General features: G+C 53.6%; 1 protein-coding gene across 3 annotated transcripts in view; it reads left to right on the plus strand.

Annotated features, from left to right (window-relative positions):
• Positions 1–16789, plus strand: part of CORO2B (coronin 2B) — a 122724-nt gene that overhangs the window by 101044 nt on the left and 4891 nt on the right. For all 3 annotated transcript variants that reach the window (XM_045201765.3, XM_045201766.3, XM_024567717.4), the window contains exons 4-11: positions 9649–9798; positions 10417–10581; positions 12568–12684; positions 12808–12912; positions 13446–13542; positions 15275–15387; positions 15718–15808; positions 16015–16154. In XM_045201765.3, the coding sequence (XP_045057700.2) occupies positions 9649–9798; positions 10417–10581; positions 12568–12684; positions 12808–12912; positions 13446–13542; positions 15275–15387; positions 15718–15808; positions 16015–16154 (978 nt within the window). The remainder of the gene's footprint in view (positions 1–9648; positions 9799–10416; positions 10582–12567; positions 12685–12807; positions 12913–13445; positions 13543–15274; positions 15388–15717; positions 15809–16014; positions 16155–16789) is intronic.

Genomic DNA, 16789 nt, shown 5'->3' on the forward strand with positions numbered 1-16789 from the left:
CCACTCTTGTGACCTAGTCACCCTGCAAAGGCCTCACCTCCTAATGACATCACCTTTGGGGGTTAGGATTTTAACATTTGAATTTTGGGGCAACATGAACATTCAGACCGTGGAAGAGTGTGTGTTTGGAAAGTGGAGGTGTCTGGTATGGCCAGAGTGCTGGGGAGGTGGCCAAGGAGGGGAGTGGGCGGGAGAGGGACATGGAGGGAGGCTGGGAGCAGAGAGAGAAGGCTTGGGATGCCAGGGAGCACAGCTGCACTTTGAAGTGAGGCCTGTGCTTCTCATGCCATCTGAACAGAAGCCGGGACACCAGGCGTGCTGCATGTGGGAGTCACCGCATGCTCTGGGAGGGGGGACGGGGCGGGGGGGGCGGGGCAGGGAATTAGTGGGGCTGAAGGGTCAGGACTGGCTTTGTGGAGGAGGGGGGCCCAAGCCAGCTGGACAAGTGCTGGAATGTGGCTCCACAGACAGAAGGGGAGCCCCCAAGGGAGGGGGTGAAGAGAAAAGGCACCGGGTTTGGGGGCACAGGAAGGGAGGGGCTAGCCCAGGCTCTGATCCAGAGAGAAGGAGATTAAGTCTCCAGACCAGAGAGGAACTAAGCTCTTGTTCTGGTGGCCAGCCCAGCTGTCCCAGAAGCAGCAGCTCTGAGTCCTACTTTGTCCCACAGGCCTCTGTCCCTCCCCAGCCTCAGGGCCAAGGATCTGGGCCTGGAGCCAACAAGCCCCTGAGGCTGGAGCCCAGCCCCTCCTGGAGAAAAACACACTGAGGCCCCAGGGCAGCACCTTGCCCCAGGTCACACAGGGAGTCTGTGTCCCAGGCAGGGCTATAACCCAGGTCTCCTGACTCCCAGCCAGCGCGCTAAGCACCTCACCAATAGCTGCAGCTTTACACGTGAGGAAACTGAGACTCAGCATCATGAAGGGCTCAGATCCATCAAACGCTGGATACTTACACCTGGCATTCTCTCTCTGCAAAGCCCACGTGGGGCGCCTGGACCAGGTCCTGGGAGGGCGCAATGCACAGGCAGTGAGGCCTGCAGCTCCCGGGGAGGAGGAGGAGGCCAGTCAGTCTGCCAGGGCAGGCGCCTCAAGGGCAGGCCTCTGAGAAACCCTCCCTTGACCCACTCCAGCCCAAATGGTCAACTTACTACACATCAGCAATGACATCCAGAACCAGGGTTAAGAGGTCCGTCATCAAACCTACTGTGTGCCAGGCACTGTGCTACACACTAGGGCTGGGGAGGGAACTGGCCCCAGGGGGCCCAGAGAGAAGCTGCTCACAGCGGGTCTGGCCCTTGTCCTCTGCCTGTGTGCCCACTCCCCACCCCCCGTGCTCTACTTGTCTCAAAACATTCAGAGGACACTGAAGGGATCTAGCAAGCCTTCACCCCCCAACCCCCAGGGCCTTTTCCATATCCCCCATCCTTTCAAAAATCTCTAGTGAAACTCATCCCACCTGTCCATGAGGATCAGTGTCCCCTCCCCCAAGACCACCTCCCCCAGACCGTGGGAAGGTCCCTAGGAGTCTAACCCGTTCCTCCTGGGCCCAGTGGAACACACCCCAAGCCCATTCCCAAGGGCTCTTGTCAGGAGGGAGGGGTGGGGGCCGTAACTCTCTGGCATCTGGCAGAATCCAGTTCTTTCTGCTGCTGGGTGATGTCACCTATTGTTGAAGGGCTGTGCTTTTTATAGCTTCTGCCGCAGCTCGCAGCTCTCAGCTCTGGAGGGTGGCTGGCAGGCGGCAGGGAAGGGCACTATGGGTTTCCGAGCCTCCTGCTCTCAGCACTTCTGCAAACACAGAGGGAGAGGTTTATGTCTTTTTCTTTCTTTCTTTCTTTCTTTCTTCCTTCCTTCCTTCCTTCCTTCCTTCCTTCCTTCCTTTCTTTTTATTGTTGTTTTATTACAGTTGTCCCAATTTTGCCCCATTGCTCTCCCCTGCCCAGCCTTCCCTCCTCCCACAGTCAATCCCCACCCTGTTGTCTGTGTCCATGGGTCCTTTATACGTGTTCCTTGACTAGACCCTCTGCTCCTTAAGGGAGGAAAGGAGAGAGAGGTTTCCGACATCTCAAGGAGAGGAGGAGTAGTCTCAGGAGAGTGAAGGAGGCGGGAGAAGGAGGCAGGCCCCGCTCCCTGGTGGGCTGAGCTTAGCATCTTTCCTTTGCCTTCTATCCCTTTGCTCCTCCATCCAGTGGCTGCCCTCACCCACCCCACCTCATCCCACCCTCCTCAGAGATGATGGGCTGGGGGTGGGATGGGGCTCTGCTGGAAGCAGCCGGAAGCCACCCACCACCCTGCCCTCCTATACACTTGAGAATCAGTACGTCTTGGAGCTGGGAGGGAGTAACACACCCTTTTTAGAGACGGAAGGACAGGAGCCCCAAGAGGCCTCCCTGATCCACTGGGCAGCCACAGAGACACTGGCAGTGTGGCTCATGTGTTGCCAGGCCCTGGAGGCCACAGGCCTAGGCTTAAGCCATGGCTCTGCCAGTCTCCAGATGTGTGACCTTGGACCTGTTCCTTTACCTTTCTGGGTACCAGTTGCCCTGCCATAAATTGGGAACCATATTGGTTCTCAATCTTGAGAACCAAATGAATATAAAAATGTTTCATGGCTACTAAGAACTCCGTAAACATTAACTGCTACTTTCTTAGCCTTGGGCTTAGTGGGGACCAAAGAGTTTAAATAACTGGCCCAGTGAGGGGTGACCAGAGGGCTGGAAGTCAGACACCCAGTGCATGCTCTTCCTACTACATCTCACTCTTTGCTCATTGAGACCCCAAATAGGCCTTGCACCACTCATTTTCAAAAAGGACTAAGCTGGGTGCTGAGCTCAAAATCCAGGAAAGAAATCCAGAGCTGCACCAGGCCCCTCTTCCAAATCAGCATGATTTCTCCTCTATCCCTTCGTCCACCACCAACAGGAGGAGGGGCCAAGGGCCCCCACTCACCCCAGCTCAGGGCTGACTCACTGCTGCACCTGCTGATGGCCTCTGGGCTTCCTCAGGTTTTTCCAGTGATTCATGCATTCAGCAAGTGTGTCTTGGGTGCCTGCTACGTGTCAGGCACTCACTGTTCCTTACCCTGGAGAAAGGGCAGTCATTAGTTGACCCCACCCATGAGTTGACCATCCAGTGGGAAGCCTCACTTGTTGTCTGTGCCCCAGGAAGGGTGATTTCTAGATTCTTGGGGACAGGGAGCTGCACCTTCTTCCTAGAATAGATGAATAGAAGGACAGACCATGCCCTATCCAGGTTGTCAGATCCCAGCCAGGGGAGAAAGAAGGGATCGGGCAAGGGCAGGGATGCAGAAGAGAGGAACAGGGTAGTTTGCCTGCTTCCAAGCCTGTGTTGGAATCCCAGCTCCTCCCTTCCTGGCTGTGCAACCCAGGGCATGTTTCCTGACCTCTCTGTGCCTCATTTCCTTATCTATGTAAGAGTAATCATTAAGAAAATAATAACAATGATAACAATAATAGTAGCAATAATAACAATAGTAGGTAGCACAGATCCTCCACCTGTCTGGCTCCACATTTATCATTTCACTTAAACCTCCAGCAGCCACCTCATGAGACTGTCAGCAGTAGACGCTCGGTTGTGCTTCCTGCTGGGCCCTCGGGTGGCCTCTCGAACCTCCCTGGGTTTGAAGTGATTTGTTTCTCACTTTGGGAAACAGTCAGGTGGTCAGAAGATACCAACATGAAAGTAGACTTTGAGATTCTACCTCTTGTTTAGATGAGTGATGATACACTCAGTTTCTAGTAGTAAACAGAATAATTGGCAAGAAACGAGGGGCAGTGGGAGTCCCAGGAGCCTCCTGGCTCTGTGCAAGACCCTCACGGTTCTCTCCTCTGGTTGCGGAAGACTCGAGAGTTGCTGTGATCGCGGACCCCAGCTTTGTATCCGCGGAGGGGAGGGATGGAAATCCTAGGGCTGATGTCTGCCACGTAGTGTAGCCACAGCAGATGCTTCCAGAGGGCAGAACCCATATCGTAACTTCCCTGTTTCCACCCACACTGCTCCAGATAGAGTGCTTTTAGTAGGTAAGTACTAAGTAGTCGGAGTACTGAGTATCTGTAGCTTCTCCCAGCTACGTGGGACCACGGAGTAGGATCAGCTCCTTCTCTGGGCTGCCGTACCGCAGACACGGGCAGTAAGTGCTGACTGTTCGCTGTAGCTGTGCGACAAGCAGGCCCCGGCCACTGCACATTCTTGCCCATAGGAACGATGTTGTCAGAGGCCCTGAGGAGGCCCTTGCCAGACGCGAGCCCTACCTGCCAGCAGCCCTGGCCCTCAATCTGTCAAAATCAGAGAGAGACCCGACCAGACACCTCCATAGTCATGTCATAATTTTAAAAAGGGAATGTATGTGCTGTATTCTGTAAAATGGAGACCAACTTGATACCACACCCACTGACCACACGGGGGACAGCGAAGTGCACATAAAACATACAAATCACATCTAAAATTTGACCTATATAAAACTCTTATATGACTTTTAATATTAAGCAAAGTACTATTAAGTGCTTAGTAATCTACTTGGTAGGACACATATTTTATCCTTAGTCTTCATCACAACTATAATTAGAGGTATAATTATTCTCACAGATGAGAAGACGGAGGCTGACAGAGGCTAAGTAACTCGGCTGAAGTCTCATAGCCAGTAAGTTCAGAGCCTGGATTTCTTTTCTTTTTTTAAAAAATATGAATTTCAGTGATTTTTTAAGATATTATTTATTTACTTTTAGACAGAGGGGAAGGTGGGGAGAAAGGGAGAGAAACAGCCATGTGTGGTTGCCTCTCATGCACCCCCTACTGGGACCTGGCTGGCAACCATATGCCCTGCATGTGCCCTGACTGGGAATCGAACTGGTGACCCTTTGGTTCCCAGGCCAGCACTCAATCCACTGAGCCACACCAGCCGGGGCTCAGAGCCTGGATTTCAATGAAACTTGTCAGACCACAAAGCTCTCTCTGCTGGCCAGCTTCCCCCTTCTCCATGCACAGAGACACTGGTTTTGCAGCTCTATTAACAGTCCTTATCAGCTGCCTTGCCTTAGCCTTGTCTGCACGTGTTTGCTGCCTCCCTCACAAGACTGTGAGCTACTTGAAACCATGAACCACACCCTGGTGTCTGAAGTGTGTGACACAGGGAGGGACTGAGCATTTTTGTTGGATGACTGTAACTAAGATAAACAGGGCTCTGACCCAGGGACCTAGGAAGGGGACGGTCCCAGGCACAGCTGGCTTGCTAGAGAGAATGCTTTTGCCACTTTCCCCCTCCCATTCCTTTCAGAAATCCGGTTTAGCAGACCCCATTGGGTTTCCTGTTCAATTGAAGTAAGCTCCCAGAGCTACTTCTGGGCAGATCCACCTTGTTCCTCCCACACCCATCCATTCTTTCCCTCCAGCAAATTCCTTGAATACTAAGGCATTGGAATTCCTTTTCCAGTGATTAGACCCACTGTGACTTCACCTCCTCTTCTTAGCTCCTAGAGCATGTGCCACCAACTCTTTGCTGTAGTGGTGGATCAGTTAGTCTCTTCCCCCCAGAGATTTATTCAACGATGTCAACAGCAGAATAGTTTGGAAGGTCAACTCCCATGGACTCAGTGTGTGCATGGAAAACTGGGGCCCTGGGGGGGAGTGGTTGATACTAAATGGGGATAAGGTAAGGCACCTCTTCCCCTCCCTGGGACATTTTTCATCAGGGTCCCCTGGCCCTACCTGGGACACTACTCCAGCAGTTATTAGTGAAACCAGTCCATGGCTTCTCCCTTGCCGCCCTTTATGCCACAGGATGTGGATCCAGTCTGGGGCTGAGCCTGGGTGCGGATGTGACCTGTCCTCCCCACCCTCTTGGCTAAGCCAGTCGGTTTCTAGGCAGAGCTATCACCCAAACAAAGGCTCAGTCTCATAAGGCCTCTGAGCCCAGTTTACTTTAATTCACACACCTGTAAAAGGTGCACACATCTCAATTCATCGTCTAGACAAGGAGCAGGAGCCTCAGACAGGTTAACTGGCTCATCCAAGATCATCCAATAGTCAATGGGATTAGAGTCTGGGTGGACTCTCACTTCACAGCTTCCTCTTGTCTCTACCTTATTCCGGCCTGGCCTGCGAGGAAATCCAGGGAAGCCTCCCTTATCTGGTTAGCTGGCTGCTCAGGAATTAGGCTGTTCTGGGAAAGGATTTTTTCTAAGATTCCACCCAAGCAGCACTCTTTCGAGCCTTGGTGACCAGGTGTGATACACATGGCCTCTGGCCTCCTGTGCCAGCTGCCAGCCTGCGGCACACCAGCCAGGCCGACCGACCTGCAGTCTCCCCTGCACTGTGCCCGAACCCACACACACGGATCCTTTTCCTGTCTCCCCACCCTTCCCCACAGCCCAACCTGGTTCTTTGTAATTGATTCAAGAGAGAGAAAGAAACATTGATTTTTATTTTCCACTTATTTGTGCATTCATTGTCTGATTCTTGTATGTGCCCTGACTGGGGATTGAACCCACAGCCTTAACATATGGGGACTACACTCCAACCAACTGAGCTACTGGGCCAGGGCCAACCTGTCTTTTCAAACGTGGGTTGACATCCCTTTTTTAACCCGGCTTCTACCCCAGCCTCCCAACCATCACCTGCAAGACTTGATTCAAGGTTCCCCCAGCTTCGCTCCCTGGTGGGTGCTCTAATGCGTCAGCCCCACTGTACGCTGCTCAGGGGCAGGCACAGGGCAAACTCAGCACCCAGCCCATTGGGTGGCAAGGGCCTGGCTCATAAGAGGGGTGTGGAAGTAATGAGACTCAACTCTCTTTCAAAGATCTTCCTCAAAAACCAGAGGCCACTCTCCTGCCTCGATCAGCACTTATGCACTGATTGACCTTGTGTTCATGTCCGCTGTCCTGAAGAGGCAGTGTGAGGTATCCATAGACAGGATCCTTTCTCCCAAATGCCTCCACACTGGCCCGTCATTCTACCCCTCAGAGTCTCATCCCCTGAGTCTGAAAGTTTCTCAAGCTTCCCAACTAACAAGGGTGGCCAATAGATGGGTGGGCAGGGGGTGGGGGGTTGCGGGGAGATGCCCAGCATTTCTAAGAATCAAAGAAATGCAAATCCAAACAACAATGAGGTGGTGCTTTTGATCCAATGGGCAAAAGTCCAGTTTTGAAAATACAATTTTAGAGGCATAAGTAAAGAAGCAGCGTCTGTTGGAGAAAACAGGATCAGTTCTGGGAACAACTTTGCAGTAACTGTAATGAAACACTTCGAAGCATGTGTGCTGCAGAAGTGCGCACACCCGTGCACTGACTTGTGACCCAGGGCTGTCATCAGGGACTGGGCTGTGATCGTGGGAAAAGGGGCAGAAGCCAGGTGTTCATTGTTAGAGGTTGACTAAATCCACCATGGCACAATCATCCAACAGATGTCCCTCTGGCCACTTAAAGATAAAGGCAGATCATATGTAGTGGTGTGGAAAGATGCCCCCTATCTGCTGTTACGTGAGAAAAGCACGTTGTAGAAGTACATGTATAGTAACATTCCTTTGGGTAAAAAAGAAGGAAATGTGTGTGTGTGGTATGTTATGCATGTGCTCTGTGTGTGTGTTTGTGTGTCTAACACAAACATTAGTCTCCTCTCTTCAAGGGTCACCTTCCTCTGGTACATTTGGGGACAAGAGGAATATGTCTTCTTGGCAACTACTGAGTTGTCCACTGTGCTGCACTCCATCCTCCTACCACTCCCAGATCGGATGTCACCCCAGAAGGTGCTCACACAGTGCGGGTGGGGAAAGGACCCTGGGGCCTGCTAGGCCCCTTTCATGTCACCTCCCTCCCCTAGGCCTGCCACTGTGCAGGGCCCTTTGGGAGTGCCGGGCTTTGCTGGAGAGCTGGAGTAACCGAGGGAGATGACAGAGAGGATGGGGAGACCTCCAACTGTCCTCTAATTATTAACTTTTTCTCAAGTGTGTTTAGAAACGGAGAATGGTACATCTAAGGGTGCCCCAGTCCTCGACTGGGCCTGCCTTTGTCTCCCTGGTGGCTCCCACATCTGCATGTGCAGAGCCGGTCTTCAGGGGGACGTGAGAGTGGGAAATGTTTCTATAGTCAGAGGGGAAAGCGCCGAGGAGGGAAGCCTGCCAAGGGAGTTCCCTTCGGAGTACCCCCAGTTCCCAGCCTTGCTCCCCTGCTCCCCTGTCCTGAAACTGCCTGGAACTAGCTTTCTGTAACATGCTGTCTATGTTTATTCAAAGTGTTCAGAATTATAATCAAGTGGCTAGTATTCCACACTGATACGACATATTAAATAGTTCCCCTTGGGTTGGTCATTTAGAGTGTTTCTAAATTTTCTGTATTGATGATGTTACCGTGAACATATCATATAAAGATTTTTGCTTATATTGGATTTTAAGAGTGAAATCACTAAGTCAAAGAATATAATTATCTTCATGGTTCCTGCTAAAGATGGCCAGGTGGCTTCCAGAAGATGACTCTGATTTATAACCCTACCAACACCGGTTAAGCTACAGTAGAAGCCGCCGACAGTGGCTCTGTTCTTCAGCTGGCTGTTTAAGAAGATTACAAGTGGGATCTCAGAGCTGTTTTCCCCGTTTTCCCCCTTACTAGCAAGGGTGGAGCTCAGATTTTCAGAAGGTTTGTTTTAAAAGCGTCCTAAATTCTAGTCACAAGAGTTCTTTATCTTCACCAGTCAGATCATAATAAACAGCATTAATGATGCTAATAACAACAATTAGAACAAGAATTATAATCCTTAGTACTGCAGAGAACTTGACAGTTTACCAACTTTTACAAGCAGTATCTCTTTTATTCTGCCAGTAGGCAAGGCCAGGCAAAGATTCCCCTCCCTGCCCCCTGCCCCCCTACTCCCACCCCATCTACAGATGAAACAGTTGAAACCCTGCACAGCCTGCTTGGCTTGAAAAACAAGCCCACCAGGGCAGCTGTAAATACTTGGGGGTGTGGTCTCTTTTCTCTGCTTCTCCGTGAGTCCCCTCCTCCTCTCTGCAGATCATCTTTTTCTGCTTCTCCATCAGCACCCATAAGCCTAGAAATAGCAGCTGCCTCCAGGCTCTTTTCAGCTCAGGCTCCAACACTGAATCAGGATCTTTGCCCCTGGTTTATCATATCTCAGGAGAGACTCTGGACTTCCCAGCCTCCCAGAAGTGTTCCCCTCTGCTCAGGCGTCCATCCTGGGTTGGAGACAGAGTGGGGGACAAGGCCATATGGTACAATCAGAGGAGCTGGGGCTGCAGGCAGATCTCTTAGAAGGGTGTGGGAGGGGAAGCGGAGACAGGCTTTTTAATTCAACACTGGCTCAGAGCTATCGACGTGTGGGCCTCTGGGCCTGGCTAGTCCATAACGATAACACAGCAGCGATCATAGTTGCTGAGGTCTGCAGACGCTTCTCGGAGAAAACCCTCCCAAAGGGAAGAGAGGAGATGTCCTCTTTCCTTTCCTCTCAATCACACCCTTGAACCTTCGCACAGGCTTCACTCAGCTCTGCTCACCGCCCTGGGCATGAGGCGCCTCACCAAGCAGGTCTCAGAAAGCCTGATGTCAGAGGGAGAGGCCATGGGGCCTCTCTCTGCCCTGCCCACCGGCTTAGACCCCCCACTCCCCGCCCCCTTCCCCTGCAGGTGCGGATCTGGGAGATCCCCGAGGGCGGGCTGAAGCGGAACATGACAGAGGCCCTCCTGGAGCTGCATGGGCACAGCCGGCGTGTGGGGCTGGTGGAGTGGCACCCCACCACCAACAACATCCTGTTCAGTGCTGGCTACGACTACAAGGTAGGCAGCCGGGCAGCCGGTGGGCATGTGGAAGGAGAGGGAAGGGCGTCTTCGGGGGCCTGTAGGAAGCACTGTTACTTTCCTGAGCGTGTTAACCCAGATTGTCTCATCTGTTCATTTCTTCATTCACTACACACAACTGAGCCTCTTCTGTGCGCCCCATCATTTCTGGGGTCCACGGAAGCTGGAGGCATCTGTACTGCCTTCGTTGGTGCTGATGGACTGGAAATGAATGCCACTCCGTGCCCACACTTTCCTGATGGGAGAAAAGGGAGCAACCAGAGCTGCTGGAGGGGAGAGAATGGAGCCCCAGCCCCCAGCCCCAGGCAGGCCCTCAAAAGAGGTGTGCCAGCCACTGGAACCTGGCCAGGAACATTCACCCTTCATGCTAGTTGCAGAAACTACGCCCAGGCTGAAGGATAGTAGTGGATTTGTGTGACAGGGATGTGTGAGCCTTTGATATAGAGCTCAACGACAGCATCCTTCATCCCAGCACACCCCGACCCTGCACGGGCATCTCTCCCAGGAACGTCGGGTGTGGGATGGGGAGGGGACAGGCGCCCTGTGACAGCAGCAGCAGCAGGGCTGACCCTGACCCCTGCTCGTCTGCCGTCCCAGGTCCTCATCTGGAACCTGGACGTGGGTGAGCCTGTGAAGATGATCGACTGCCACTCGGATGTGATCCTCTGCATGTCCTTCAACACTGACGGCAGCCTGCTCACCACCACGTGCAAGGACAAGAAGCTGCGTGTGATTGAGCCCCGCTCCGGCCGTGTTCTGCAGGTGAAGCCCCACTTTTTTGAGGGGAAAGGAAGGTACAGGGGCCTGGGGCTCAGCTTTCAGCAGGACCGGGGAAAGGCCGAGCCAGCTCCCCTCTCCCATGCATCTGGCCAGCTCTTCTGCTGACCATCGGGTTCTGGGCCTTCTCGGCTCACAGGGCCCCTGCCCTGTTCTTGGTGGGGAAGGGCTTTAGAACCCTTTCTTGTGCATTGCACCCGCTCCCCAGATGGGATTCTTCTGGCCTGCTCTGGGGGCTGAGCTGGCGACGCCCTTCAGCATGCGAATCCTTGGGTATTGACGGTGAGCCTCATCACAGGCACGGGAGGAGGGGATTTGGACTCACTGCCCAGCCGCCTGTGTGGGACAAGCCTGGTGGAAATGGCTGAGGCTGCCAGCCCCAGGGACAACTCCAAGTGGGGAGGTAGATAGTGAACTTAACGCCAGTTTTGGTTTTTTTGTCTCCTGGGTCTTGACTGGGAAGAAGGGATGAGATGCCATTTTGGGAATAAGAAATTAACATTCCCCGAGCACCTAAGGCATGCCAGTCACTGAGTGGGACAGAAAATTCAGGTTAAATTTGAGTTACCTACTACACTAGAAAGGGTTGAGGGTGACCTGGTTGTGTTTATCTCGGAGGAGTCCAATACTGTGAGGCCAGAGAGGCAGGCGTCTGCTACTACTCCTACAAACAGTAACTCCCCAGACATCGGCGTCACCGGCAGCATGCACCCAGAACTCGCTGTGCGGCATGTGGTGGGCCACGGGCCCCCCATCGTTCCCTTACTTAGTGCTCGGGACAGTCCTCTGAGGTGGGTCCCGTGACTCTCCCCATTTCACACATGGGAACTCTGAGCCTTGGAGAAGGTAGAGGCCTGCATGTCACAGTCACGGAGGAGCTAGAATTCAGTCCCAGCCAGATGGACCCAAGAGCCCATGCTGAACAGAAAAAGGTGTCAGAGAGCAGAGAACCCAGCCTCCACCTCACGGCTATGGACACGAGCCCAGAGAGCGTGAGGGCCCCTCCCGGGTTACACTTTTTCTGGCAGAACTTGGGACTGAAATCCAAAGCAAGTGACGCCAGCCTGGGTCTTTGCACTGCTCACCAGCCTCTGGTTTCTACCCGATGCTGACTCATGCTGGCAGAGGACCGTTGTGTATTGGCAGGAAAAGGAAGTGTCATGAGTTGGGAGGCAGGAGAGGAGGCAGAGGGAGGCTTTGTAGGAGCCCCTGGTGAAGTGGGTCATGAGTCAGCGAACTGGCGTGAGCCCCCTGTCCTCCTGAGCCTCAGGTTCCTCATCCTCCGAGGTTCCTGCCAGTAGGTATTGCTGTGCAGGTTAAAAGGGAAGCCCTGCTGAGAGCACCTGGCACCTGGCACATTGCAGGCCCTGCTCCAGACTTGGCCAACACTAGCTCCCTGCTCTCCTGCCCCCGCCCTCTCTGGGACACGGCAGAGAGGCCTGCGTCCCAGTCTCAGGACCCCACCGCTCCTCTGCCCCTGTGTTTGTTTTCTGGGGCTGCTGTTAACAAATTACCACACCTGGGTGGCTCACAACAAGAGGAATGGATTCTCTCCCAGTTCTGAAGGCCAGAGTTCTGTCAGCAGGGCCGCATGCCCTCTCAAGCTGCTGGGGGAGAATCCTTTCCTGCCTCCTCCAGCTCCTGATGGCTGCTGGCTTCCTTGGCTTGTGGTCACATCTCTCCAAGCTCTGCCTCCACAGCCACTTCACCTTCTCTTCTCTGTCTCTGCAACCTCCTTATGCCTGTTCTAAGGGCTCTTGTGACAGCATTTAGGGCCCACTTGGCTAAGCCAGGGGATCTCCCTATCTCCAGGCTCTTAACAGTACATCGGCAAAGTCTCCTTCCAAGTGAGGAAACATGCACGGTTCCAGGGTTTAAGACATGGGTGTATCTTCTGGGGGCCACCGTTCAGCCCGCTACAGAGCCCTGGTGCCTGGGGCCCTGGCTCACCCGCTTGTTCTGTTCCCGCAGGAGGCCAACTGCAAAAACCACAGAGTGAACCGGGTGGTGTTCCTGGGGAACATGAAGCGGCTTCTCACGACAGGGGTCTCCAGGTGGAACACAAGACAGATTGCCCTCTGGGACCAGGTCAGCGCTGGGAGGCCGGGTGGCGATGTAAGATGGTGGTAGCTCTGGGGGCTGTGCTGGAGTTTGGGGAGGTGAGATGCCATCCTCCCCGGACACAGGCTGATCCTGGCCCCCTCCCCACAGGAGGACCTGTCCATGCCTCTGATCGAGGAAGAAATTGACGGGCTCTCCGGCCTCCTGTTCCCCTTCTATGATGCCGACACCCACATGCTCTACCTGGCTGGAAAGGTAGTAGAGGGTGGGGGAGGGCCTGGGGGAGCCTGGGGGAGATCCCCGCCCCCATTGCACCCCTGCTCCTCCCCTACTCCCCTAAGAAGAGCCAGCCCAACCTCTCGGGCCTTCACCTGATCCAACCTGGGTCTCACTCTCTTCCACTGAAACCTACCCTCAAGTCTGACACTTATTCTTACTGAAGTGTCGATGGCTAAGAATTCCTTCAGAGGTGAATTGGAGAGGGTTTTACATTGGAATAAGGATCTGAGCCTGCGCTGTAGAAGACTGTGACTAATGGTGGAATTTGAGGCACCTGCCCAGAGATCTCTGACAAATGTGGCCTTGTTTGTCAGAAAGGCCAACCATGCACACGCAGCAGCACCGCCACACCACCCCCGCCCCCAGCAAGTCCCCTGTGCCAGGCCTCCCTGGTCTTTGACCACCTTGGAGGCACAGCAGAAGCTCTCTTCAGCAGACCCCTGGACCAGGGCTACTCAGCTCTGCCCTCCCCCTCTATCTTCCTCACCTCCCTCTCTCTTGGCCCGCAGGGTGATGGAAACATCCGGTACTATGAGATCAGCACCGAGAAGCCCTACCTGAGTTACCTCATGGAGTTCCGCTCTCCAGCCCCACAGAAAGGCCTCGGTAAGGAGTCAAGACACCGCGTGACTGTTAGACTCTAGAACAAGAGACCGGACATCTGGCTCATGGGTTACCCCCCATCCCCACTAAACCATCAGACTCAGAAGGCCTCAGCCCATGGGCAAGTCAGAACAGAACTGACAGGTGCTGCCCCTGTGAAGGTCAGCCTGCTGGCCTTCAGCCACCTGTCACCACGACTTGCCCACTCATCCCTCCATGGTGCTGGGCGTCCTTCACCATCTCTGGCCGTCAGCAGCCCGCAGGGGTGTGACTGTGTCCTCACTCTTATTTGCAGAGGGGGAGGCTGAGGTACCACATGGTTCTCACATTGGAGGGTTTTCTTTCTCCTGGGCGGGTGAGTAGGAGAGGGGACAAGGTGACTTGATCTGAAAGTTTAGTTGAAGATTGCTCTGGCTTCTGTAGGGAGAGTGGATTTGGGAACATGGATTTTGAAAGGGCAGGAAGGAGGCCACTGTGGATTTCTAGGCAAGAAATGAGGGTAGCTAGAGGGATGGCATGACAATGGGAGAGGAGGAGGAATCCAGGAGATGTGCAGAAAGTAGGGCCAGCAGGAGAGGAGAGGAGGCAGAGGGAGGAACCAAGGGTACCTGTTTCCCATTCTCCTCACCTGTGACCACTGTTGAGCCATTACCATGAACCCGTGAAGGGTCAGAGTTGCTAAGTACTAACTCACCCCAGGCAGATCATGTAGCTGTTAAGTGGTGGAGCCAGAACTCATACTCAGTCTGCTGGCTCCAGATCCCACTTTGATACCTACACCACCTCCCCCAACCCCAGCTCCTGGGATTCCCTTATCTGGAAGAGCAGCATTCCATTCCAGCTGAGGAAAGGTAGAACCTTCACTGACATTCACATTATGGAGAAAGAAATATGCTATGTGCTCTTTACCATGCCGAGCAGTTCATGAGCTTCTTCACACTCAGCCCCCTGCCCATCGCACGAGGGGCTGCTACCTTCCTCCGCTAGCCAGTCAAGGAACCTGAAGCTCAGAGAGGTCATCATCTGCCCAAGGACTCCCAGCCATAAAGAGGGGCAGAGCCAGGATTAGAACCGAGGTCTGTCTTACCCCCAGCTTGTGTTCCTGACCCACACTGCACTACTCCCTCAGTAGGTGATCAGTAGATGCAACTGTTAGGGACCATGTGGCTGAAGCACAGACACAGACAATATGTGTACACACGCATGTGCACACGCGCTCAGTCCTAAGACTATGACAGAACAGCGGTCAAGCTGCACTTAAACCTCAGGGGTGCATGGGAAAGGGTTTTTTCCTCCTCCTTTCTCTCTGAGGACCAAGAACACCAATGCTTCAAGAAGCCAGTTCTTTTCAGAAGGTGATGGGCTCTGTGACTTTTTGGTGACAATATTCTTTGACCTTGGGCAAGCCCCTTCCCTTCTGACCCTTAAGAGTCTCATCTATAAAAAGAATGGATTCGATCTCAATATTTCTGCAGCTGCTTCCAGTTCTACATGGCCCCAATTCTAAGTCATGCACTTGGGTGAGGCAGGTCTGGCCCACAGGGCCTGAGAAGTCACCCCCCAGAGACAGAATTGACTCAAGAAGCCTTCAGCCCACCCCCTGCCCTCTGCATGGGTCATTGCTCCAAAGCTAGTGCTCCACTGGGGTCTTTCCCCTGGCTGGGGACATCATGGAAGAGAGACACCAAGGGGGGAGTCCCCAGGGCCCCAGGGAACCACATGTGCCTGTCCGCAGGGGTCATGCCCAAGCACGGGCTGGATGTGTCGGCTTGCGAGGTGTTCCGCTTCTACAAGCTGGTGACTCTTAAGGGCCTGATCGAACCCATCTCCATGATCGTGCCCCGGAGGGTGAGTGGGGCTGGGCAGGGCTCCCAAGGGCCCCATATCAAATCCTAGCCTGCTCTCCACTGACTGGAAGCCTTGAGGAGCCCAGAAGAAGGAGCCCTTTTCCTGTGGACTGGCTGGGGTGGGGAATGGAGGACATGGCAAGGTGGGGACAGTTTTGTCTGCTAACGAACTCAGGGTGGGAATTCCAAGTGGGAGGTGCTGAGCACAAAAGCTCAAAGGCAGGAGGGCAGGGAGCATGGTTGGAGGTCAGCGAGGAGAAAAATCTGACTAGAGAGCAGGGCTTTTCTCAGCAGCTCCCCATCTGTTCCCTCTTCTGCTCCCCCACTATAGTCAGATTCCTACCAGGAAGACATTTACCCCATGACGCCAGGCACAGAGCCAGCTTTGACCCCTGATGAATGGCTGGGGGGCATCAACCGAGGTAAGTACTGTTAGGGGTGGGCTTCACAAAAGAGGCTAAGACTGTGTGAGCTTTGCCTTCAGTCTGGCTCACCCCATGTCCCCTGCACATGCTCCTGCTGGAACTTTGCCTCACCCTTGGCCAACTGTCAAGCGTGGGCTAAATGAAAGACCGTCACTTGACAGTGTGTCAGTTGTCGGTGAGAACGCGTCCCTTGCCTTTCTTAGATCCCGTGCTGATGTCTTTGAAAGAAGGCTACAAGAAGTCCTCAAAAATGGTATTTAAGGCTCCCATCAAAGAAAAGAAGAGCGTTGTGGTGAATGGAATAGATTTATTAGAAAATGTCCCACCCAGGACAGAGAACGAGGTAAGGAATAGAAGTTCTTTCTTCCACAGGCCCTGGAAGAGTGAGACCTTGACATTTCAACTATGGGCTGCAGGCCTTTAAGCCAGCTCCATTCTGAGGCCTTTTCTTTCTGTGACAAACACCCTAAGTAGCCTGCTGTTGGCTTCCATTGCCCTGACCCCGATAAGGAGGGGCTGGGATATCATAGGGATGTTGATGCCCCTCCCCCAACCCTCAAATTCACTAACCCACACAGTTACATATGAATGCACAGTCTCCTCGTGCATCCACTCCAGAATGTCACTGTCGCTTGGTGTTACAGGATATAAATTCCTGCCTCACAGAGGAAAGCCGGCCTCGTGCATTCCAGCACTGCCTCCCTTCCTGGCTTTGTAGCACTGATGAGACCTCACAGTTTCCCATTTTGTGGAAGATGCTGGATGTTTATGGAAATGCTCTTTGTACCATTTGCAATGGGATCATTCAGGGGCAGCCATAACTGGGCCTTGTGCCTGCCCCCGAAGGCTCCTGTTTCCAACCCTAACATCAGTCCCCGATGCCAAACAGCTCAGCTCAGCCGGGACTCGCAGAATGCCTACCGTGTGCCAGGCACTTGGCTTGATGCAGCTGAGGCAGAGATGGCTGCATAGACCTCC

The sequence above is a fragment of the Desmodus rotundus genome, chromosome 7, assembly GCF_022682495.2.
Source record: "Desmodus rotundus isolate HL8 chromosome 7, HLdesRot8A.1, whole genome shotgun sequence".
NCBI classification, from domain to species: Eukaryota; Metazoa; Chordata; class Mammalia; order Chiroptera; family Phyllostomidae; genus Desmodus; species Desmodus rotundus.